This window comes from Schizosaccharomyces octosporus (assembly GCF_000150505.1).
Source record: "Schizosaccharomyces octosporus yFS286 unplaced genomic scaffold supercont6.2, whole genome shotgun sequence".
Lineage (NCBI taxonomy): Eukaryota > Fungi > Ascomycota > Schizosaccharomycetes > Schizosaccharomycetales > Schizosaccharomycetaceae > Schizosaccharomyces > Schizosaccharomyces octosporus.
In genome coordinates this window covers 837,917-862,095 of record NW_013185620.1, presented here as the reverse complement: position 1 = coordinate 862,095, position 24,179 = coordinate 837,917, and the positions used below count along the sequence as shown (strand labels likewise).

Sequence of the window (24,179 nt, the reverse complement as noted above, 5' to 3'; positions counted from 1 at the left end):
TATGTAAACATTAGTTAGGGAAATTCTCAATTTTTATTAATTCCTACGTTTGCTTCCTCTCTTGAATAATGTATGTTCATATTTATCTTAATATTTACTTTTGTTTTTTATGTAATAAGTTTGGATTAGAAAGGAAAAGAAAAGAGAAGAGCAACGTCTAAAAACAAAGGAACACAAAAATATTAAAAGTATTTGTTTACAATACACAAACATAAATTACCGAATTTTGTAGTTCAAGCGAGCGAAGTCAAAAAGCCTAAACGCTACTTGTATACAAAAGCTTCGCATCATCCTCACGTATAAAGTAGTCTGTATTTCAAATGATAATTAGAAAAACTCAGGATAGCTAGTATTTAATTCACAAGAAACAATATCTAAGTACTAGGAATTGACATTTGTTTGCTCGAAAAGTCTGTTTACCGTTTGTTATTGTTTTTTCTTCGTATATCATAAATGAAAATCCGTTTGAACGATACTACCATCTTTGTTCACACCCAACATGCTGGGCCAACTGCTGTTTTTGACAGTGCCGGCTCTTTGGACGGTCATATGGATATATAAGTATTCACAACAGCATTCGTTGACCTGGATCACTAGGGCTTTTGTATTTCTAGGTCTTTACGTACCTTTTCTAGTCGTGCTACTAATTCCTTTCGATATCGTATGGGTAAGTTAAACGTTTACTTGAACGTATGAAAGAATAGAAAGTTATAAAATATGAATTTTTATGGTATCTGGAGTTGTGTTTGCCATAAACACCTCAGTTAAAGGATGCAAAGAAGGAAAAGCAAAGGAAAATCGTCGTTCAAGCAATAGATATTGTTACTTTCATCTTTTATATGTTTATGCTTTTTTTTTGTAAACTAACGTGTGTGTTTTTTTAGGAGGTCAGCATTTTCAAATGGCGAATTTTATATTGGACTACTTTCATAGCGACTTGGTTCATACTTCCATTTATCCAAGAGTATATTGAAAGTCAATTTCCAACTGCAGAAAAGAGATTAAAGGATTCTTTGTACAAGAATTTGCGCTATTACGGACTTTTGACAATTCTGTCATTGTTCGTTGTTGCTTATCTACGCTTCACTCTTCGTACAATGTCTTTTGCTAACTTCAAGGAATTGATTATTTCTTTAACTTATTTTTGGGGTCTCATCTTTGTGATCTTTCTCCTTGGTAATGGACTCGTTTTCGTTCCTCGTAATATGTGGAGGAAAGCCTTCTTACATAAACGAGCTCGTCTTTTAGAGAGAAAAGCAGTCAACATCTATTCAAAATTACAAGAACGTCTAGATGAATTTTCTGCCTATTCTAGCTCTAGCACGATGAACATGGATCGATCCTATAACCTTGATGTTCGGACTTCCTATGCCACCGAGAGCGATTTTACAACCTCTGCTGTATCGCAGGCCATGTCTCACGTTTTTCCTTTGCAAGTTACTTGGACACAGATGGTAAAAGAGTATAATCTAATAAACTCCATACAAACCGCCAAAGCTTCATCCTCCTACCGACTATACTTGCCCGACTCGTATATTCAAATGCATCCTGTTCTCGCTTACACTCTTTACGTATGGGTTATTCCGGTCCTTCGAATCATTACAGCTTGCTTCCTTGCTTTTTTAAGCTTTGTCATCGTTGTCTCTGAACTGTTTTTACACTCAAAACATTCTCTTGTTGGCATATTTTTAAACCGTATTAAAGATTCAGCTTCTTTTTGTGCGTTTGCTTCTTTCGTTATTATTAACTACATGAGATATTGCACTTATAAATCCGTAATTAACACTCAGTTTGCCTCTTATCATCGATACGCCATCGTTCCTTCTCGTGCTACCGGTCCAGCTTCATTACTTTGTTTTGCTTCCCAACTCTGCCGATTAACTTTACCTTTATGTTACAATTTTACGTCCTTACAGTTCTTTCCTACGCAGTTTCACAAGTTCTATGGAGAAAGTATAGATCTTTTACCTCTTGGTAACTTGATTAGCAAACGCTACCCCGTATGTATTCTTATACCTGTTTTGTTTTCATTGTTTTCTATGAAATATTGGCTTCGACACTTTATTTATTCTTATGGACTTCAAAGGTCTCCAGTGATTGATACGCTAGAACCAGAATCTTCAGACACTGAAGATAACTTTCTCGACGAAACGTCCCCATCTTACTTGGCTGAAGGTCGTGCTCTTCTATTGAGCGCAAACTATCCATCTGTCTAAAAAAATATATGATCTCTCATGTTTGGGCTTTAGTTGGGTATGATTGCATGACTATGATATTTAAAAGCATCCTTTTCACTTTTACTTCCTTTCTTACCGTAACGATAAATATTTATGAAAAGCTTATAAATGCATTGATTTTTAATGTAAAACTTTTTGTTGGGAATAAAGTTGCACCAAAAAGTTTTCATGTATTATTTTATCCTAGATACAAAAAAATGAGACGTAAAAGAGTGCAAGTATACAAACTATTGAGAATGTATAGTCGTTAGTAGCGAGCGATTGGAAACCCGGAGCGTATATGGATAGTATTTTAGGAGATCAACTTAACTAATCCTTTTCATAGCATAAATAAGAATATTCATAGCAATCATTTTAGCATACAATTACTTTACCACCAGTCAGCGATAGCTTCCATAGCGCGAGCGACACGGACGAAACCAGCCAAGTTGGCACCGTCGAAAAGACTAGGAAGGTTGTTCTTTCCAGAGTCACAGTACTTGGAGGCAGCATCGGTAGATTGGGAGAAGATGGAATTCATGATATCAGCCAAGCGACCATCAACTTCAGCATGAGACCAAGTGCTGAATTGGGCATTTTGGGCCATTTCCAAACCGGAAACAGCGACACCACCAGCATTAGCAGCCTTACCAGGAGCCAACCAGCAACCTTCACCAGTGGCACGAGACTTCTCAAAGACCTCGACAGCTTCGGCAGAAGAACCCATGTTAGAGCCTTCAGCGACGAAACGGCAACCAGCCTTGATCAAAGCTTCAGCTTCTTCAGCGCTAACCTCGTTTTGAGTAGCACAAGGCAAAGCAATGTCGACTTCACCGACATGAGTCCAAGGGCGAGCACCAGCAATGTACTTGTGCTTGCTGATAAGCTCCTTACAATCAGCTATAGCAAGACGCTTGTCCTTAAGTTCTTGGACCTTGTAAATGATATCGGGAGTAAGTCCTTCAGGACCAGCAGCAATCAAAGTACCCTTGGAGTCACTCAAACTCTTGACAACGGCACCGAGTTCCATACACTTAAGAGCGGCGTATTGGGCAACGTTGCCGCTACCAGAAATGGCAACACGCTTGCCGGAAATGCTGTCGGAGCCCTTGGAGGCATATTGAATCATATGGCAGACATAGTAGACAACACCGTAACCGGTGGCTTCAGGACGAATGTTACTACCACCAGTGAGCATGTGCTTACCGGTCAAAATACCAGAGTACTCATTACGGAGACGCTTGTACTCGCCAAACATAGCGTTGACGACGAAACCAGTAACACCGATGTCACCAGCAGGAACATCAGTTTGGGGTCCAATATGACGGTACAATTGGCGCATGAAAGCTTGGGAGAAACGACGGATTTCGGCATCAGACTTGCCCTTGGGATCGAAGTCTGAACCACCCTTACCACCACCCATGGGAAGGCCAGTAAGAGCGTTCTTGAAGATTTGCTCAAAGCCCAAAAACTTGAGGATACTCAAGTTGACAGAGGGATGGAAACGGAGGCCACCCTTGTAAGGACCCAAAGCAGAGTTGAATTGGACACGATAGCCAGTGTTGACACGGCAGTTTCCTTGGTCATCTTCCCAAGTAACGCGGAATTGCAAAACGCGTTCGGGAATGGAGATAACTGGCAAGACACGCTTTAATTCAGGATGAGCATCAAAGAGCTTGGAGTCTTCAACAGAGCTGATAATTTCTTTGTAGGCTTGTTGGAATTCGGGTTCGTGAGGAGCGACCATTATGAATAACTAAAGAGTTCGAAACTGTTCTTTCTAAAGGAGGAGGAAAAAAATAATAAAATATACACAGAAAACCTTTTCTTTTGGTTTCCTACAAAAAAACAACAGACACGGAAACGCGTAAACAAAGCTGTTTTAACACTTTTCCACAGGAGCGAGTGATGCCTCTATATACAGATCGCTATCTGAGTTCAGATAAAACAGTCACAATTCCGCTTCTTTACGGGTGATTTAAGACACAGTTTGGACGGGTAAAGCCTTCTGGCGTGTTGATCTGCTTGATGCCGGCGGTATCTCTCTTTTTACGTCATTTTGTGGGTGCACTGCTGGGGTTACTGATAAGGAAATTTGGCGGGGCTGAAAGATTTGGTTTTTATCTCATCAGATAAAAATGAAACATAAAAATTTCATGCAAAATTATAGAAAGAGTGTATGATCGTTGCGATGAGTCAATGGTGTGGTTGAGTGCAGAGAGAGTGCGTGTGGTATCAAGTTTGTAGTTGTTAGTATAACGACGAAACAATATCGAAACTTAATTTCGTTATTTTTCCAACAAGTTCGCATAGGTTCCCAAACTTGTAGATAGAACTGTAGTCAGTATAATAAAAGATTATGATGAAGACGTGATTCCAGCCTCATTTCCAGCTTTCCAAACATAAGAAATCAGTAACCTTTTTGTTTTGTAGAACATGCCGTTACAAGATTGAAATCAATGGCTTCTTGGGTCTTTTGGTTTGAGAGCCTTCGGACAGCTGACCGTCTAACAAATGGTCAAGCGAGGGCAATGCATCTTCTTTCCCGGTGTTTTCTCCGGCTTCTTCTTCTTCTTTAAGCTCGTTTTCATGCTTAGCCGTCGACTTAGATGGAGTAGTCAGTTCTTCCAAAAGACTTGGTTTAGATGCTTTCGTATTCAGCTCAAGTCTATCTTGCCCAGATCCACTGTACATCAGTGGTCGTCGTTTTGGTTTGTCTTGTAAACCCATTTTCATAGTTCCCGGTTCCAACAAGTCCTGCTTGTGTTTCACCACTTCCCGTTCATAATATACAGCGTCTGCATTTTCTCTTGAAAACGCATTCCATACTGATTCCACGAATTCTTTATCTGCATGATTCGTCTGTTGCATCTTTTCTAAACAACGCAAGATTGGCGCAACAAGGTCCAATAAGTCTAGATATACCGGCAGACTTTGTCGACTCTCCATGCATGCACGTCCAACGAACGCTAAAGATTTTTGCAAATAATGTTCTGCCGAGAAGGGAGACGCCTGTTTCCATAAACCATTTTCTCTTACAAGCGTCCTCAATCTCGGAATCAAGTCCTTTCTAATGCGGGATCCCATAAACTCATGTGCCAATGTACACATCTGAGCAATGCTTCCTAACGCCAATTCCATTAACACTGGCTCACCTGTACCGAGTTGCGTAATGAGTAACGGCCAGCATGTGTGTATAGTCGGGTAAAACGTATCAGGGTCTTCAACAAGCACTTGAGATGCGTAACCCAAAAGCCGAATCATCTGGACGCGAATGGTTATTTGCTCGTGACTTAAAAACAGTTGGGCTTTTTCTGTTATTTGTTGCACCATTTTGATCATTCCATTCTGTTCCTTAACATCTCCTTCAGGCCGCCCCATGAGTTCATCGTTTTCTCCTTTTTCGATCTTTTCTTCCTCTTTTTCTTTTTCTAAATGTCTTTTGAAACCTTCTTGTCCGCTTTCCATCGACTCCATTTCTTCCTCCACCGGTGGAGATGGGTAAATCGGGTTTTGGCGACAAGCTTCCAAAAACCTTTGTATATCATTCGACAATATACCTTCTTTTTCAGTAACTTCCTTGGGCGTTTTACCCTTCAAATATTGTCTATTTCCACGAGATTGCACACTTTGTTGTTTCATAACCTCGTATAAGATTCCCAAAAGCCCTTCTGTAAGTCTTGTGTACCCATGATAGTTGTCCAGAATGGTAAAAATAGACTCAATAACGTCTCCGATATATTGTACACCACTTCCATCATCATGTCTAATCACATAAGCCATCACCAGAGGCAGCTGAGGTGTAATTTCCAAGGTATTCAGCTTCAATGCTACAGAGTTCACAACATAATCTATGTTCTCCCGTAACATTTCCCCAGCTGAACCATACTCGCAATTATGGACTAGGGATTCTATACAAGCTTCAGCAAAAGTGGATATAAAAGGAGAAGCAAATGCCAGATGTTCCAAAACATGATAGAGTACACTCATAAGCTTAGGGCGAAAATTCTTTCCTTGCTCTGCGGCTATCCAGCTAATACAATCCATTGCAATGCAAGCTCTAGCGCAAAGCACGCCAAAGTAATTCTTTTGTTTTTCATTTTTCAAATCTTTTCCATGAAATTTATTCAGTTGTGAGATCTCTTGTATTATTTCCAGTGATTTTTGCTCATAAGACTCCAAAAATAATCCTTTCACGTCTCCAACATTCGTATGTTTTATTATATGTAAGCCAGCCCAGAACGACGTTAGCGCAGGCTGATTAACAACCGAAGTAGATTTCATAAACAATGATTGTAGAAGATATTTCGCTTGAGGAGAGTCGGCAAATTGAAGTAAAATCGATTTGATAACTTGTTCCATTTCGTTTCCCCCGAAGAAATATCCATCTATTAAATTCTTTCCCGAAGAAGTAGACATAAGTACCTTTTGGTGATTTGCTTCGATGCCTGAAGTTTTCGGGCTAAGCTGACTAAGAATATCTTCCAAAAGAGACTCAGTCGACTGTAAAACACTAGGAATTTGCTCAGAAAATGTTAACATGCATCGTAATTGTTTTAATTTTTCCAACTTTACGTCCTCTGAAGCAAGACTTGATATACCAGACCAGGTGGATGACCATGATTGCAAGCAATCGGAAAGAATATCTTCCATAATTAACGTATTATTCTGAGAAGATATGTAATCTGATATCATTTTTATACCGATACTAGCAAGCTGTGGGTTTTCTTTTTTATTTACCAACAAAAGCATGGTTTCCAACAAATGAATGCGACAATCCTTTAGCGAATCTAAACAATTCGTAAAAAGAGAAAAACAAAAATGAAAGAGAGATGCTTGTATATGCAAGTTTTGAGATGAACGATGATGCAAAATCGTTTTTACCGCAGTGCTAATTTGTTGACAGCTAGCCCTTTTCCAAGCCGCAGTTCTTCTGGTGCCTCCCATGAAGCTAGAGGAATCAATAGACTCTTTAGCTTCTGGTAAATCTTTTGTGACTTTGTCTCCAACAATTGAAACTAGGGTATAATCCAACACCTGCAAAGCTCTGGAAACGCACTGAAAATAGTGACAGGGACCTTTTGGACTAATCCCTTTTACTAAACCAGAGACGATTCCTGGGAGAAAAGTAGTTAATACATCAAGAGAGACTGGTAAATGTAGTAAAGCGTTTGTGCACTCGAGGGTAGCTTTCTGCAATCTCACAGAGCTGTTGCTCTTAGAAAACAGATCCAAACTATAAGAAAAGCATCTAGCGTATAAAAGATACTGTCTCTGGTCTTCCATTTTAGGACGAAAGTCGACTATTAAGTCTTTCAGTACCTCTACGGCTGTTTCTTGTACATAGGAATCTTGGTGAAAATGGTCAGATGGAGATTTCCAGCCGTCTGCAATATTCATAATCAACAAAATGAGTTGAAGGGTGAGGAATTCATTATGAACGTGTTTCCAACCATAATTGTATATCAAACGAATACACTCTAAAGCGTGCTCAAGACCAGTGCTAGGTACACGACTCCAGGATTTTAAAACAGGAGCTATAGGAAAGAATAAATAATCACATAAATTAGGAGATAATTTTTGGCTTGGGTCATTCAAAGTTTCTGCTAAAGCATCTTTTGCCTCTTTAAGAGCGTTTTTCAATTTATCAGTTTCAATTACAGAAGAAGAAGAAGATAATGGAAGACTGTATTGACTTAGTTTGCAGAAAGGACTTCGAAATCTGCTAAATAGAGTCTGAACCTGAGACATGTAAAAACAATGGGAATATTAGCTGAACCGACCTTTTGAACTTCTTTCTCTGTTATAGAAGAAAAAAAAATACCAACTGAAATATTACAACTCACTTTTCTTAGTGTTTTCTAAAATTCTTGAGATAATGGTGAATCGTTGTCAGTATGACTTTTGCATATGTCTTGGTATACGACGAAGTAGCTTTGATCTAGCTAAAATCCTAATCTTCATAAGAAAAAAAGAGACTTTAAACTTTTCATTGAATATCAATGTTGAATTCGCTTTCTGTTTGTCAGAAACTTTTTGATGACAATCGTCGATGTGTTTTAAAGATGGAAGCATGAAGAGTTTGTTTATAGAAAATATATTTTTATTAAATTGACAGGTAACCCCGAATTTCGCTTTAATCATAACTATTCATAAGAGTTTTTTTACAGTACTTCAAATCTATCGATCTACAACCTAGAGTCATAGCCAGAAGTATTACAAGCAATATAGAACAAAACTTAAGTAAAAAAATGGCATACAACACATCCTAATAAGACTCCCAATTGCTTATATACAAAAGAAACTCATCACTTACAAGAAAATAACCAAACCGAGTGCTAGAACAGTGAAAAACCAAGAAAAAAAATCTAAAACAGAAATCCATGCTTCATAATGTTCAACCCTGCTTTTTCCTTTTTCCACCATTTGACTTTTACTTAAGGCATATTAAATATATGTTCATTTCAATGATTCTTAAAATGCTAGAATTATATTTTACCAACGCATAATTATATCGGGTTGGACTATTAATCCAGTTGGCCTTATTTCACTACACATAATTAGACGAATTCTCACTTGCAGTAATGTCAGAAACTTTAGAAAAAATTGCTCGTCTTCCTGAAAATAGGAAATGCTTTGATTGTGATTCTCCTAACCCTCAATGGGCATCTTGTAACCTTGGTATCTTTATATGTTTGGAATGCAGTGGACAACACCGTGGTTTGGGTGTAGAGAAAAGCTTTGTACGTAGTGTAACAATGGATAATTGGAATGACAGACAAATAAAAATGATGGAAAAGGGTGGAAACGAACGTGCTCGTGCATTCTTGATGACTGACCCCGAATTTTTATCTTCGAAAAGTATTAGAGACAAGGTTAGTAAAACTTTAGAGATCAAAAATTCTAACTACTTTAGTATAATACTGATATTGCTGAAGATTATCGGGAAAAACTTCTTGCAGACGTCGATGGCCGTGAGTGGATAAAAGGAGAGCGTCCCAAACAGCCAGAAGTTAATTCGAGTACGGTCCCTATTCCAAGTAAGGAAGATAAGGAACAATACTTTGAACGCTTAGGATCTGTAAACTCCCAGCGTTCGACTGACTTGCCTCCTTCTCAAGGAGGTCGTTACGCTGGATTTGGTAGCACAAACTCCGTACCTCCTTCATTCCCTGGTAATGGAGAAAGTGGACCCTCCTTTATGGATGAGCTCTCAAAAAATCCAATTTCTGCATTGAATCATGGATGGAGCATGTTTTCCAAATCCTTATCACAACAGGTGCAGGATATTAATAAAACTTATGTACAGTCTACCTTTGCAAAGGTAAGGTTTCTATAAACTTTTTATGTTCATACTTATCTAACACTTCAAAGGCTCCTGAGATTCGAAGAGATTATGTTGATGCTGTGAAAACTTTTTCCACTTCCGTCCAGTCAACCGCTCGTCAGTCTTATCAACAAGTGCGATCCATAATCGATGAAAATATAAACGCGACCGATGGTCCTTCTCAAAGACCTGCTTCTGAGCACCACACGGATCCGGATGTTACAAATCCATTAATCCATGGCGACGATCACTCCGAGGAATTACCATCTTACTCATCTGTAGTCAACAAACAAAAGTTTGAAGGAAAGCAAGAATAAAGTGTAAAGCGACTCGCCTTCTTTCAGTCTTTGTTCGGAGGTGTCTATGAAGGGAATTAATAGACAGGCTATCACGGGGAAAATAAGATGCAGCCGTAAATATCTTTTATCGTTGACATGTGTCAAAGACTCACTGAATTTTTCAGTTCTTCTCTTTTACTTTTCAATTCAAAAATAAATATTATTTTCAACTTCTAATTGTAGAACTTAATTCGTTTGCTTTTCTAATACTTTTTTTTTTTTCTTTCATATACATTCACTGGGAAATTTCCTACGGGTTAGAAGATTATGTTCCAACATGAGTTACAATCGAAAAGCATTATGTACTTTACAAAAGCGATCCTCAAGACCCGTTCCATTAATATGTCATAAAAAGGGTGAGTCAAGAATATAACCGGGAAAAGCTCTTCTCATATTCATTTTTTACTTTCCTTTTACGAAGGGTTTGAACCGTTGTCTTGACCATTGTAATATTGGTTAGGATCATAGCAGTAAACATAGCCATATGGAGGGGTAGATGTAGGATTAGACGGAGAGATTGGGTGAACAGTATCACTATTCATTCTTGACATTAAACTCGTATCATTAGCTGGTAAATGAGTAGCAATGTTGGGAGGGAGCATAGATTGAGTAGAGGGGTCATAAACGGCAGGGTAAGGCCAGTAGGCAGGCATCATTGGAAACGTCGAAGAAGGGGGAAAAGCAGAATTGGGAACAATGGCTCCAAGAGGAGCAGCAGTATGCTGATAAAAAGCGGAAGGGTTACTAACGCCAAGAGCAGGAGGATTAAAGGTTCCACTAGCTAAGGGAGTCTCAGCTGTAGCCGGAATGGCGGGATTGAATGATGGAGAGCGATTCACAGTTGCGTAATTTTCCTGGGCAGGGATCTGTGAATACGAGGTAGATTCAAACTGGGGAGGAAAGTCGTATTGGAAAAAGTTTGGCTGGGTAGAATTTGGAGGCATAGCAGGTGTAGGTAAAAAGTTAATAGGTGGTATAGGTGGAAAATTCGGATTGTACGGGATAGAAGGAGTTGAAGCAGGAAAAGAAGATATAGGAGCAGCAAATGCATTCATATTATACCTCCTTTTCAACTTTGAAGGAACTGTGACCGAACCAGATCCAGGGAGGCAGACCCTCAAATTTTTCTGATGGAGCCGGGAATTATATACAACGTGTGTAATGCGTTTCTTTGGCTGGAGAGAAACGGATCTTGCAGAAGAAGCTATTCCAAAGTTTAAATGAATCTCGACAGTTCGTTGACCCCTTTTACCTGTCCAATTCTTCCCATCTTTATTGCGCGGATGATTCTGAATAGGAATGCTTTCTTCAAAATACTGAGTTCTAGCCACCTGAGGGCGGCGATAACCTTGGAATTGGGAATGTGGATTCATGCCTGGTTTCATTTGCATTGGTGGAGGCCCAAATTGTGCACCAGCCATATATGGATTCATCATGGGATAGTTGAAGGAGTGGGTAAGAGGACTGTTCGCGGTAATGGGGATCCCATCAAATCCACCATGAACATTTGAGAATGAAGGGACCATCGGTTGGTGAAAGGACGGATTGTTTCCATTGCGAGAGAAATAGGGATCTTCTTGTCTTCCTTGATATCTCCCTTCAGATGTTGCTTTTGGAAATCCAGTAACAATATGAAGATCCTTTTGCTTCATTGGTTGTTCTGGCCTCGATAAAGAAACATCTCTATCAGAACTGGACCTTTCATTCGATTCTAACATAGCTGAAGTATCCTCGGAATATTGCGAATCCATTGCTATAACTTCTTTCAATTGATCATTTCCTTCAAATGGTTCATCTTGTTTCTTTTCAACAGCATTGGCTTCGTCATTCGTTTGGGTTAGAGAATTGCTCTGATTCCTTGCTGTCTCTTGTTTAGACGATTCTGAGTTTTTCCTTTGCATATTATCACTAGAACTTATCGAAGCATTTTTATTCATATTTTTCAAAAAAAAAAGAACGTGAAAACTTGTATATTCTACTCAATGAACTATCCGGTTCCTGTGTTGTAAATGTTAGAAGAATTACGTACGGTAATATAGTGATTATCGCTATCTCATTAACTGACGTTATTTTAGTTTGCAATACGGAGCGCGTCTGTAAATCGTAAACAAATGGTTATGAGAAGATTTCTTAAAAATTATGATAATAGTGTTAATTATGAAGATCAGAATTTAAAAAATTATAAGTTTTAATTAGGAAAACATCCTCGGCTGAATACCACTTTATTTTAATAGTAAAGTGTTACGGCTCGAAGAAAAGCGAAAAAGTACGCAGGGATCCTTGAAAGAGAAAATTCATATTTAACTTGGCTTTTTCATATTATAATGACTATAAACTGTCTATATTTGAGTAGTTTAACTAGCATTGCATTGCTTAACAATAGTGATAGGTGTCAACAAGGTAAGGGAAAGAATTAAGAATAAACCACGTACAGACATGAAAAGAAGTCTACACTGATATAACAAAACAGTAAAAAGCCTACAGCACCCCGGATTCCCATGTTGTCTCCAACCATAGTACTAACGAGACCCTCAGACGCTTAACTGCAGTGATCGGACGGGAACTGGTGTTTTCGCCTAGGTGTGGCCGTAGACGTTTATAATGCGTAAAAAAGGTATTTCTGCTGGATATCGTACTTCAAGATGCAATTTGTTCAGTTCCATCTGCGTCTGTTTACATGGCTGCATGGAAGTTGTAGTCTGATAATTCGTGTTTCAATTCATTTATTTGACTCTCTAAGTAGACGATAATTTGATTTATTAGGTTACAAAAGTCGGATCGTTCAAGTTGAAAGATTTGTGCTTTCTATGCTGTGAATGAAATTTAACATTGACGGTAAGGCAATCACTCGTTCCCTACAAATCATGAAAGACATGTGATTACACCGCACAGTTTTGAGTTAGAATCGGTTGATTATTTTGCAAAATTATTGTCATAACAACTAGATAATCATTATAAAGGGTTGCATTAACAAAAATGTTCGTCACAAAGAAAACGAACGATTCATAAATAACACTATTGCGAAACGAATTCTTAGATCCATAAAAGAGTGAACGTGAAAAGCAATCCAACCTGCCGAATGAAGCTGTGCTTACTTTTGTGGACAAGAATGCAGAAACTCGAGGGATTGCAATTGATATGAATGCTTCGAAGGAAAATGCGATTTATAGGAGGGATGGAGAAGATTCGTTAAAACTCAAACTTCAGCGCTTTGCCCAGCAAAAGGTTGAAGCTCAATTTCTTCGTTTTGAGGTGCTTCATTTTCTGGATCTGTCGGTCCTAATTAGGTTAATCAATGCTAAGAAAAAAAAAGTTATAATAAACAGTACATACGAACATAATTCGCAGCATTTCTTATGCATTCACCATGTTTCCCATGCCATTTCCTAAATCAGCAATGAAGATTCGAAGTTGTCGCGTATCCGTACCTAGAACCAGTTAGAATATTTCGCAGGTTATAAGACATACTCCAAAATAAAACAAACACGGCAACGTTAACAAACCAGACACCATAGAAAGCAATATCGTTCATCTTTTCAAATCCTATTATTTTCTTTACATTACGATAGACGACGAAACCAACGACATTCAGAGAAGCCGTACATATTACTGCGGCACACATGTTTGGCAGCACTCTACAAGTTTGCGTGAATAAGTAGGACAGAACTCTACAAGTTTGCGTGAATAAGTAGGACAGCACTCTACCAGCTTGCTTGTACCACCCCGGGTAGAGCATATGCGCCACTAATAGTCAGTGAAACATTCAGAATAAAAGATAACGCCAACTTACAACAAAGAAATAATGATATCGCCCCAATAAATCCGCCAAAAAGTCCCCAAAAGTCTTGCGCCCTCACAGGAACCTTGAAATAAAAGAACATTACGAGAAGAATACAATAAGCCCCAATGTACCCAAGAGACGCAAAAAAAAGAGATATATGATAATAATCCACTTCGAATATGTCGAATCCGATCCAGCGTTGTTAGTGGACTCTTGGGCAGAATGCTGAGCAGATCCATCAGCCATTTCTAAATCAATAAATTTGTTTGGATTTACTAGAACAGTTAGAATATTTCGCAGGTTATAAGACATACTCCAAAATAAAACAAACACGGCAACGTTAACAAACCAGACACCATAGAAAGCAATATCGTTCATCTTTTCAAATCCTATTATTTTCTTTACATTACGATAGACGACGAAACCAACGACATTCAGAGAAGCCGTACATATTACTGCGACACACATATTGATCCCAGCTTGCCTGTACCTACCAGCTTGCTTGTACCACCCCGGGTAGAGCATATGCGCCACTAATAGTCAGTGTACCACCCCGGGTAGAGCATATGCGCCACTAATAGTCAGTGAAACATTCAGAATAAAAGATAACGCCAACTTACAACAAAGAAATAATGATATCGCCCCAATAAATCCGCCAAAAAGTCCCCAAAAGTCTTGCGCCCTCACAGGAACCTTGAAATAAAAGAACATTACGAGAAGAATACAATAAGCCCCAATGTACCCAAGAGACGCAAAAAAAAAGAGATATATGATAATAATCCACTTCGAATATGTCGAATCCGATCCAGCGTTGTTAGTGGACTCTTGGGCAGAATGCTGAGCAGATCCATCAGCCATTTCTAAATCAATAAATTTGTTCGGAGCTAATGAATGTATTAGTGAGGAATGCTTTTGTTGTTTGAGAAAGGATGGAGCGTTTGTCAAGTTTGCTGATGGTAATCAACAAGTTTATTAATCTTAAACACAACAAGTAAACAAACAAACATGATTCTTCATCAAAACTGTTTTTAGCCTAGAATTTTTCAACAAACATACAAAAAACCAACCCTTCCTTTCTATTTCAATAAATCTTACCTGAATACGGAGGAGGCGTACCCTCTGAAGAATGTATATCTGATTTCTCATCAATGAGCGTATTGAAAGACTCGTCAGAGTCTGAAACAGGACTGTATTTATTCTTCATTTTTGCAATGGCAAACCAAAAACCAAAAGAACACCAATATCTATAGCTAGTTCGAAATTAACTAGAATTACCAAGAAAAGTCCGTAGAAATCAATTCCACTTTTCAGGGACCTGTAAAAAAAGGAATTGTTCCTTGTTTCTAAAGAAAATCAATACCTTGAGTAAATTCTGTCTAAAACCAAAGATAGGAATAAAAAAAAAAAATCTTGGTAGTGGCCTTTCGCATGTCTCAAGCTCATAAAGCAGCGACATTATGTCACTGACTGGTCACATCCTCGTTACGATTATTCGACTTTCGTTTTTAACCGTACTTTTTCGTAATACTATTATTCAAACGAATACACTATTACAAAAAGTAAACAAAGAAACTTTTATCAAAAATATAAAAATTGTACACTTTAAATATTATATACACGAAATAGGAATTAAATATAAATTTATTGAAAGACGCAGTGACTTGGATTTATGAGTTTGAGGGGAAATTCAGCAATAAAAGTTTGAGACTCTACATTCTCGTATATACTTTCAGCATTCGTAAACACTCATTCTTATAAAACAACTTTCTTTAAAAGATTTTTGAAGAAATCTGTCCACCTAGGGGTTCTTAACGCAGTGGAAGTTGATGTAGATCGAAAGGAAAGCATTATTTAAATGACCGGTCTTTTGATTATCCTCTGGCTTGGGTTGCGTTTGATTCTCTTCTTTGCATTCTATTTATTTTTCAGTCTGAAATTTTGTTTCTACTGACGTACTTTCTGCAGGTATCAAGTTATCACCTGTGAAGATTGACAATAACAAATATGAACATTGAAATACTGTAGGAATGATAATCCTCATAAGTAGAATACTCTATAAGTGAAATATTTTCCTTTTTAGTAGTTCTTGAAATGAAAATCTTCAACCGCAAAGCGTTGATAGCACCAGAGTACAACAAGTCTAAATACAATCAACCAAACTCATAAATCGCATCTCTGTTTATGATAGTTAGATCTCAAATGATGGTTCATCTACTATATCTGTCAGTTTAAGCGGTATACATTGTTCTTCCTTGTAATGATACTGCTACAATTCCTAAGACATAATCCTTTATTTTCTTAACGATTTGCCAAAAAAGAATTAAAAACGACAGTCATTTCGTTTATATGCTATAATTGGACTTCCGCTAATCCCATAAATATGTTGAAGTTCAATAGTTGATTCACCTCGAGTTTGTGGGAATAACTACATTCAAGTTACCAATACAAACACGATCACATATAAACACACATAAATTATACAATAATCATATAAAAAGAAATATCAGTAATCCTCTAACACATCATACCATTATAAACTCATAAACCGAATTTAACAGACTTTTTCAAGCAAAAAAAAAAGAATGCTATTTTTCCAACCTTCTAAGAAAACAATGCAGTTTCATATTACACCACTTTTCCATTATAAATATAACATTTTCTGTTGCTTTACATCTGCTATAACTAGCAGCGTAAATTGATAATGTGAAACTTTTCATAATAATTTCAAACGAATTTTGGGAGGCGGTTCATCTGCGAAATCGTAAATATGATCTTGATCCTGGTCGTCTAATAATCGAAAATTGTAGTTCCGTTCACTGGAACGCGTTTTGTTTTTACTCTCAACTTTAGTTGGGCGTTTTCGGTCCTTTATCGGTTCTTTAACCAGTTTGGTTGAGTGAAAATGTGAGTTAATCGCCGTCTGTAAATTGCTAGAGTCATTCATTTCAAACCTTTCAGACTTTGTTCTCGTTGACTTTCTTGTTGATTTTAATTGACTTTTTTTTCGAGACGTATTCTGTTCATCAGACTTTCGCTTCGACCGATTTTCTTTACTTGGGGAAGAGATTGCGTCCGCTATGTCAAAGCAATCTTCCACAAACGAGCTATCGTCGTTGCTTGAAGGTGATGAAACTAGCCTTGAAAACCCCAAAAAGTTATCCGCCGTAGCATGAGCTTGTTTATTATCGTTGGTATCACATGTTTCTTGGTTTTTATAATTGGAATTGCAAACTAATACTGTTTTTTCAGGTTGCTGATGCAAAGTAAATTTATTATGCATCATTTTGGTCTGTTCATCGTAAAATTCCTTGAAAGAAAAATATCGGGCAAGTGAATGTGACCCACAGCAACGCTTTAGAAAAACATGCGGATGTAATATAAGTGCATGCTCCTGTGATTGTGATGTATGATTATCAGCATCGCCAGATGATACTAGTTTTATCCTTTTATGTGAAAAAAAATTATAAGTTCTAAAAAATTTAGTCAATAATGATCCCAGTAATAGCCTTCGTTGTTGTGGAGTGTATCCTCTAATAACTCTTAAAACTAGACGGCTAAGACAGACCGTAAGTGAATTATTTTGGGTTAAACCTAGAGTTAGATCTGTGAGAGTTTGCCCTAATAAAGTCAGAGTAGAAAGACCTTGTGTATTTATGATAATATTGTTAGCGTTTGGATTGAAGAATCGGTCCCAGGGAATATCATTATTTATATTTCGTATTTCTTCACTTTTCAAGCGTGTTTTGACTCTCTTTATACTTCTTTCTTCTTCCAGCTTGCAAGCTTCAATAAAAGACCTACGAGTGTGAACAACAACCGCTGAAAACAGTCTGCCTTTTTTAGCCCGATGACATGTGATAGTAACCTTGTCAGGAATCTTTTTCCTTTCCTTTCTCCCAACATTCGTTTCTTGAGCTGTATAGAGAAAGGGCATGTATATACTGCGACCATGATGATAGGTAAGCCAAGTATTAAATTTTCTAACAAAATCGACACATATTTCTTCTAATAAAGGAGGAACCATTCTCCAGGCAACATCGAATCCATTTTCTTGTTGAACCTGAACATGATTTTGGTCAATATCCACTATAAAGTCACATTCGCGAAGTATTTGCGCACGTATATAAATATAATTAAGCAATTCTTCAAATCCACGCAGTTCTTGAGATGTAAACTTTCCTATGTCAAGCAAAGAACCAGTTTCATATATCGAGAGCATATCATCAATGCCATCTCTTGGACCATTGTCAGGAAAAGCAAAATAGAAATGAACTGCAGTGTACCACATAATACTTTCAAAGCATGGAAATTGAAATTCTCGCTCAATACCTAGGTTGACTTCTAGTTCGTTTATATAAATTTGGGATTGAATATGAAGACTAGTGAGAAAATTGCCAGAGATTGCAATTGTATCACAAGGAGTCTCAACCGCATAAATCCAACCAGAAGGGATAACAATAGTTTCTTTTGCTCGAACTTCCACTCGATAGCATTTATCCACCATATCTGGTAGAAAGTGCTCTCGTTTACTTTCATTCGCTGTTAGCCATGATGTATAAGCATTCCAGTGTTCCTGGGAAGGAGGAATCAGGTAAAAAATTTTGTAGCCATCCAAAATGTTGTAATAAGCGCTTGATCCACCAAATTCTATATGAAAATCGATATACGAGTTCTCGGCTGACATTTGACAATAAGTATCCACATGAGGACAATCGCCTGAAGCAAAAGCACTGGGCGGCCACACTATATTTATAAGGTCAAGGTCGCGAACAATGTCGGGTTTCCGAACATAAAGAGCAAGTTTTGTACTTGATACTTCGAAGCTTAAAACGTCGTATATCCTAGAACGTTCGGATGGTTTCTGTTTCATGTATTGCAGCCACTGCTTCATAGTCATTTTGTTAGAAAGCTGCCTTTGTGTGACCACATCGACTATATGAAGAGGGCAATCATTTCCAACGAGAATTGCAATTTTACTAAGGGTAAGCTGGTTCGTATTTTGAATATCAATAGAAGGAAATATAATAGGATCATTAAAACCAGTTTGACGAAGATATTCGAGGTTTATATTTTGTGAAGGCATGCGGGGGAAAGGACTTGCATCAAACGATCTCGAAAGAAGTGCATAATGATGAGGATGAAGTTTTCTATAAAGAAGAGTTCTCTTATGGCTATCTTTAGGGTAGTGAACTCGCGGGTTTGAGATTTCAGGTGTAGAACTTTCCGATAATGTAGCATTCGGGCTTACAGGATACAAGCATTCAGAGTTGCTAGTTAAGGAAGCATATTCAAAAGGATTAATCTGAGATGGATTCACGCATTCAGAATTCGTTGTAAGATGGCTAGAGCGGGATTGTAAATTATAAACTAGGGAGGAAGCATTGTCCTCAGGAGATGGAGGTAACGCGCAAAATTTTTGAGATGTGGTTTTGAAAGGAGCTAAATCATCCTCAACTTCTGGAACAGCTGGAAAATCTGTATCCTGAGTAAACTCCTGGTATAAAATATCATCATACTCCCAAGGATCCATTCCAAAACAAATCAACAGGAGCAAAAATTAACAATTCAATTGAAGAAAACTTAAGTAATAGAATTAAAAAGTAAGACAATTTGTAAATTGTCGGTCCTAGCTTTTCTATCAATGCAGCTACTTTACAAGAATGCACTAGACGAAACAAGCGTAATTATGGTATTGTTTCGCAATGTGGATTCATAAGATAGAACCGAATAAATATTTATGTAGCAATGGAAAACATGAAAGAAGTAAACATTACTAGGCTCTTGTAAAGTACTAATTCAGCTTTCGAACAGCGGTTTGGTTGATAAGCTCAACAAAAAATGACCAAAATCCAATAAATCTAGACAGGATTAAGACAAGAAAAAAATAAAATAGTCAATGAGTAAATCAAATTGAAAGTGGGAAATCTGGTTTTATGAATTGTTCGTAAATTAGAAGTCTGTTGTTGGTTTTGTTACCTTCGTTACTTCTGAGCTTTAACTATAGTCTCACTGTTCCAACAGAAGTATAGCAAGTATAGAAATATTAGTCGATGTCAGAAGTCCAAAACCTTAGTAAAACAAGCATAGTAGCTGAAGTGGAAGTTAAAGAGGAAAAGCCTATTCTTACTGAAGAAGCTACTGCTTCAAGCGAAAAGATGATGAGAAAATACATCGGAGCTCATATATCTGCAGCTGGTGGCGTGTTCAATTCCTTAATTAATATGAAGAACATAAAGTATGTAAATTATAGTACTGTTGCTGTGCAATGCATCATAAGTTGGTATACCAAGAATTGGTTTGTTTACATTTTAATGAACAATTGTTTCAGTCTGTACGGACCTTGACGTCTTTGGCGTTCAATTTTATTTGGAAAACATGTGTTTTTTGGATAAAAGGAATAGGATTTCTGACAATATTTAGTGCTACGAGCTGTGCATTCTTTGTCAAATCTCAACGGAAATGGGCGTCCGCAGATATGCCAGAGGAAATCGCGGAAAAGTTTCGAGAACTGGCTAAAGAATACCAATTTGACGCTAAAAAACATGTGCTTGTTCATGGTAGCTATCTTATTAACATGGCAAACGCAGACAAGCAGAAACGCGAACAGGCCTATGACTGTTTTCTTGATGATTTAAAACGCTGTGAACGTTTGGGTGTAGGAAATTACAATTTTCAGTAAGTTTACATAAAAAAGTCTTTGATTTTCGTTTGCATTGAGATTTGTTTCTAACGCAGGTTTATAAGTCCCGGAAGTACTGCTTCTTGCACAAAAGAAGAAGGCATCAATAACCTTGCAGAATGTATTAATAGAGCTCATGAAGCTACAAATGATGTAATTATTGTTACTGAAAATATGGCTGGTCAAGGAAATTGCCTTGGGGGTACCTTCAGTGATTTCGCAGCATTGAAAGCGAAGATCAAAAACTTAGACCGCTGGAGAGTTTGTTTGGATACATGTCATTCCTTTGCTGCTGGATATGACTTAAGAACAAAAGAAAGTTATGAAAAGGTTATAGAAGACTTTGATAAAACGGTTGGTGTACAATATATCGGTGGATGGCACTTGAATGATTCAAAAGCACCATTAGGAAGTAATCGTGATTTGCACGAAAATATTGGTTTGGGGTTTTTGGGCTTGGAACCCTTCCGGTTAATTATGAATGATTCCAGGTGGGACGGAATCCCCATGGTCCTTGAAACACCTGCCAAGACACCAGAGACATGGGCAAACGAGCTTGAAATTCTTCGTAAATTGGTTGGAAAATCTTCTGATGACCCTTACCTTCTTGAGGAGGGTAAGCGACTGGCTTCTATGGGTGAATCATCACGGAAAGATCAATTGAGCAAATTTGAACAAAAGGAAGCAAAACGGGTCGGAAAGAAAAGAAAGGATGAGTTGACCACCACTCAGACAACTATAAAGACAGTGAAGCGGACAAGGAAGACTGTACAAACCTCTAAAGCGTAATTCATTGTAGTTAAAATATGTCGAGTTTGCGCATTTTTGTCAAGCGGTAGCTCATTGAATAGCTAGTGCTTCAGAATTTCACTCATTTATACTGAATAGATTATACAAATATAATTGTTTTAATATTTTCTTTTTTTTTTTACCGTTTGCTGTTCATATTTCGCTCTTTATTATTTATTTACTAAAGCATTCCTTGTACTTCGTTAGACTTCGGTTATTTGCTGAGTTTTTCGCCTTTACACGAACTTGTCTTACCTCCTTATATCTCTTAACCGACAGCTTAGGGTTTATCCAAAGAAGCCCTAACCTATAGGCCTATGTGACTGTTCTTTTGGTTTCACTAGATTTCCCATTTTACCAAGGAAAAATCTCTACACCACCCAAAAACTCCAACATAAGAGAGATGTCTACAGTCAAGGTCAACGGAGCCAAGAACGGCGGAGAACGTCAGGTTTTGCCTGCTGGTGAAGCCGCTGCTAAGTACTACCCTGTTTTACGCGAAAATGTCCCTAAGAAGACCCGTAAGGCTGTTCGCCCTACCAAGCTCCGTGCTTCTTTACAACCCGGCACTGTTTGCATTTTGTTGGCTGGTCGCTTCCGTGGTAAGCGTGTTGTCGTTCTTAGCCAATTGGAAGACACTCTTGTTGTTACTGGTCCCTTCAAGGTCAACGGTGTTCCTCTCCGCCGTGTCAACCACCGTTATGTGATCGCCACTTCCGCTCCTAAGCTTGATGTCTCTGGCATTCCCGTTGAAAAGTTCAACCAAGCTTACTTCGCTAAGCCCAAGCGCAGTGGTCCCCTCAAGAAGGATGAAGCTTTCTTCGCTGAAAATGCTCCCAAGAAGGCTCTTCCTGCTGAACGTGTTGCTGACCAAAAGGCTGTTGATGCCAAGCTTCTCCCTGCCATCAAGGCTATTCCTAACATGAAGGAATACCTTGCTGCTTCTTTTGCATTGTCTAACGGTGACCGCCCTCACTTGATGAAGTTTTAAATCCGTAAACTTTGGCAATAGGTAAATCGATCATTGTTTTTGGCACTTGCAGGACATATTTATCATTCTGTTTAGTTCTGGTGCTTTTGTAGCTATGTAGCCAAGTTTTTATGGATGGTTAGAACAAGGATGGTCTCATACTCAAATAGTGCTTTAACGTAAATTGGTATATTGGATTTCTGTAAAATTGAAACCTTTGCAATACAATGTATGGCCGTAGTAAAGTAAAGTAGTTTAGTAAATATGAGCGGAAATATTATTCATATGAAAGCTAAATTCCTGTATAGAATGAAAGTGCATGAATAAAATTATAAGCCAAAAATCATATGTTATAAGTGATTTCGTTTGTGACAACTGTCGTACCAGACTTATGTGGAAAACTTATTCCAGTTGTCCTTGAACTACATTAATTGACCTCCCGTGATTTTTTATAAGAAGTGAGCTTTTATGTGTTAAACCTCTCAATTTTTATAAAAATATGTCAACATCCGTTTCTTCGTATCAGGGTAAGCATAAGATTTGGTTTGTAAGATCATAGTTTACTAATTATGATTTCTTTCAAGGTTTCTCACCTAAAGAAGAAGATAAAGTCCCTGTCTTGGATAGTGTAAATCAAATTTCTCCCGAACAGTTTTATAGAGATTATGTCGCTAAGAGACTTCCCGTTGTTATAAAATCGCCTCTTCCAGAAACAGACTGGAAGGGCTATCTTTGGAAAAATGAGGATTATCTTCTTGAAAAGATTGGTCAAAGTATATGCAAAATCGAACCTATGGATCCTTCCACTGGGACTTTTGGTCAAGGAATGAGTCGTAATGAGATGACCATTGCTGAATTTTTAAAGCGCCTAAAGGCGGGCGAACGTTTGTATTTGACGACCCAATACGATAGTTCAGATGATATTTTGGATGGCGACGATGAAGTTTCTTTACTCGTTAAGTCGTTGTGTCCGGCCCCAACGAACAGTCTATTGTCGGATTTTTCCTTGACTCCTGCATTGATGGGGAATCTCGTTCCTCAACAATGTAACATCTGGATTGGTAGAAGTGAAAATGGCACTTCTTCTGGTCTTCACCATGACTTTCATGATAACATTTATACCGTTGTAAAAGGCCACAAACGATTCGTTATTCTTTCACCTGATAGTGCTGTTCATCTTCAGTTGGCTGGCAAAATATCCAAAATTCACCCGAATGGACTTGTTTCTTATGAAGGTGAAGATCGTTCTCAACGTAGTGATGGCTTAACAGAACTAGATGCTGCTATTGCTCATACTCAGTTTCTAGAAAACAAAATTGCTGGTCTGAAAGAAGCACAGACTTCCGAAGACATCATTCAGCAGTTGGAGGCAGATTATGAAGCAGAAATGGATAATGTCCTTCAGATGCAGCTTGGCGGAGAAGCAGATGATTGGGATGAATTGCAAGAGGGGGATGCTGATAGTTTACTTGATGAATCTACAAACGAGATTGAGGATGACTCATCTTCTGTAAATGGCGAAGATCAATCGGATAACAAAGCGGAAGTTTCTCCATCCAATAATGAAAATCCGTCTCTACCTGATCATTTTACGAAAATTACAGTGCCTGGCCTACACAAGTACTTGGGCTTTGAAGATGCTAAGGACGTGGAAATGTCTGAAGATGAACGAACCTCTTTGTCGAAAACACGTCCTTTAGTTGTGGATTTAGAACCCGGCGATATGTTGTATTTGCCTGCGAGTTGGTTCCACGAAGTTACTTCTTCATGTCAAGAAGGCGAAAGCAATATTCACATAGCTTTCAATTATTGGTTTCATCCTCCGGATAATTTGCAAGATTTTGATCATCCATACGAGGATAGGGATATATGGAAAGCAAAACGATCAATGGTTTTTAAAGCTATACAGCGTTTGTATACTACCACTGGTAGCAGTGAGAAAAGGGATATGGAAGAAGCATCATCTACATCACAAAAGCAAACCAAAAAGAGGGTACAATAATTGAATGTATATTAATTAGGTAAAAGGTTCTTTAGTCAAATGTTCATAAACTTCAATTAAATAAGGTATTGATAAAA

General features: G+C 37.9%; 9 protein-coding genes and 1 non-coding gene across 10 annotated transcripts; 5 read left to right on the top strand and 5 right to left on the bottom strand.

Annotated features, from left to right (window-relative positions):
- Positions 1–290: 290 nt before the first annotated feature.
- SOCG_04023 (LMBR1-like membrane protein) lies at positions 291–2,517 on the top strand. The gene is made up of 2 exons (XM_013163931.1): positions 291–667; positions 885–2,517. The coding sequence occupies exons 1-2, from the start codon at positions 500–502 to the stop codon at positions 2,214–2,216; spliced, it is 1,500 nt and encodes a 499-aa protein (XP_013019385.1). The 5' UTR covers positions 291–499; the 3' UTR covers positions 2,217–2,517.
- SOCG_04022 (NADP-specific glutamate dehydrogenase Gdh1) lies at positions 2,323–4,135 on the bottom strand. The gene has a single exon (XM_013163930.1). The coding sequence runs from the start codon at positions 3,961–3,963 to the stop codon at positions 2,608–2,610; it is 1,356 nt and encodes a 451-aa protein (XP_013019384.1). The 5' UTR covers positions 3,964–4,135; the 3' UTR covers positions 2,323–2,607.
- On the bottom strand, positions 4,072–8,281 carry SOCG_04021 (tel Two Interacting protein 1). Its single transcript, XM_013163929.1, has one exon. It carries the CDS (start codon positions 7,965–7,967, stop codon positions 4,659–4,661), a length of 3,309 nt encoding a protein of 1,102 aa, XP_013019383.1. The 5' UTR covers positions 7,968–8,281; the 3' UTR covers positions 4,072–4,658.
- A 519-nt stretch (positions 8,282–8,800) lies between these two features.
- SOCG_04020 (GTPase activating protein) lies at positions 8,801–9,860 on the top strand (the record flags this gene model as incomplete). Its single annotated transcript, XM_013163928.1, has 3 exons — positions 8,801–9,091; positions 9,133–9,540; positions 9,591–9,860. 3 exons carry the CDS (start codon positions 8,801–8,803, stop codon positions 9,858–9,860), a joined length of 969 nt encoding a protein of 322 aa, XP_013019382.1.
- A 434-nt stretch (positions 9,861–10,294) lies between these two features.
- On the bottom strand, positions 10,295–11,818 carry SOCG_04019 (uncharacterized protein; the record flags this gene model as incomplete). Its single annotated transcript, XM_013163927.1, has 1 exon — positions 10,295–11,818. The coding sequence occupies one exon, from the start codon at positions 11,816–11,818 to the stop codon at positions 10,295–10,297; it is 1,524 nt and encodes a 507-aa protein (XP_013019381.1).
- Positions 11,819–12,356: 538 nt separating this feature from the next.
- Positions 12,357–12,471, bottom strand: SOCG_16262. Its single transcript, XR_001202997.1, has one exon. It is a non-coding gene; the product is annotated as a 5S ribosomal RNA (ribosomal RNA).
- Positions 12,472–16,375: 3,904 nt separating this feature from the next.
- Positions 16,376–19,192, bottom strand: SOCG_04017 (jmjc domain chromatin associated protein Epe1; the record flags this gene model as incomplete). Its single annotated transcript, XM_013163926.1, has 1 exon — positions 16,376–19,192. One exon carries the CDS (start codon positions 19,190–19,192, stop codon positions 16,376–16,378), a length of 2,817 nt encoding a protein of 938 aa, XP_013019380.1.
- Positions 19,193–19,655: 463 nt separating this feature from the next.
- Positions 19,656–21,526, top strand: SOCG_04016 (AP endonuclease Apn1). Its single transcript, XM_013163925.1, has 2 exons — positions 19,656–20,337; positions 20,407–21,526. Exons 1-2 carry the CDS (start codon positions 19,928–19,930, stop codon positions 21,128–21,130), a joined length of 1,134 nt encoding a protein of 377 aa, XP_013019379.1. The 5' UTR covers positions 19,656–19,927; the 3' UTR covers positions 21,131–21,526.
- SOCG_04015 (60S ribosomal protein L6) lies at positions 21,471–22,398 on the top strand. Its single transcript, XM_013163924.1, has one exon. It carries the CDS (start codon positions 21,534–21,536, stop codon positions 22,119–22,121), a length of 588 nt encoding a protein of 195 aa, XP_013019378.1. The 5' UTR covers positions 21,471–21,533; the 3' UTR covers positions 22,122–22,398.
- A 37-nt stretch (positions 22,399–22,435) lies between these two features.
- Positions 22,436–24,173, top strand: SOCG_04014 (Jmj4 protein). The gene is made up of 2 exons (XM_013163923.1): positions 22,436–22,627; positions 22,685–24,173. Exons 1-2 carry the CDS (start codon positions 22,600–22,602, stop codon positions 24,100–24,102), a joined length of 1,446 nt encoding a protein of 481 aa, XP_013019377.1. The 5' UTR covers positions 22,436–22,599; the 3' UTR covers positions 24,103–24,173.
- Positions 24,174–24,179: the final 6 nt, after the last annotated feature.

Excerpts from the sequence above, each read along its gene's own strand:
- SOCG_04023 (XM_013163931.1), top strand. The coding sequence starts at position 500 with ATGCTGGGCCAACTGCTGTTTTTGACAGTGCCGGCTCTTTGGACGGTC. Across the intron at positions 668-884 it reads TTCCTTTCGATATCGTATGG|GAGGTCAGCATTTTCAAATG; the intron begins GTAAGTTAAACG and ends GTGTTTTTTTAG.
- SOCG_04022 (XM_013163930.1), bottom strand. The coding sequence starts at position 3,963 with ATGGTCGCTCCTCACGAACCCGAATTCCAACAAGCCTACAAAGAAATT.
- SOCG_04021 (XM_013163929.1), bottom strand. The coding sequence starts at position 7,967 with ATGTCTCAGGTTCAGACTCTATTTAGCAGATTTCGAAGTCCTTTCTGC.
- SOCG_04016 (XM_013163925.1), top strand. The coding sequence starts at position 19,928 with ATGCATCATAAGTTGGTATACCAAGAATTGGTTTGTTTACATTTTAAT. Across the intron at positions 20,338-20,406 it reads GTAGGAAATTACAATTTTCA|TCCCGGAAGTACTGCTTCTT; the intron begins GTAAGTTTACAT and ends CAGGTTTATAAG.
- SOCG_04015 (XM_013163924.1), top strand. The coding sequence starts at position 21,534 with ATGTCTACAGTCAAGGTCAACGGAGCCAAGAACGGCGGAGAACGTCAG.
- SOCG_04014 (XM_013163923.1), top strand. The coding sequence starts at position 22,600 with ATGTCAACATCCGTTTCTTCGTATCAGG. Across the intron at positions 22,628-22,684 it reads ATCCGTTTCTTCGTATCAGG|GTTTCTCACCTAAAGAAGAA; the intron begins GTAAGCATAAGA and ends ATTTCTTTCAAG.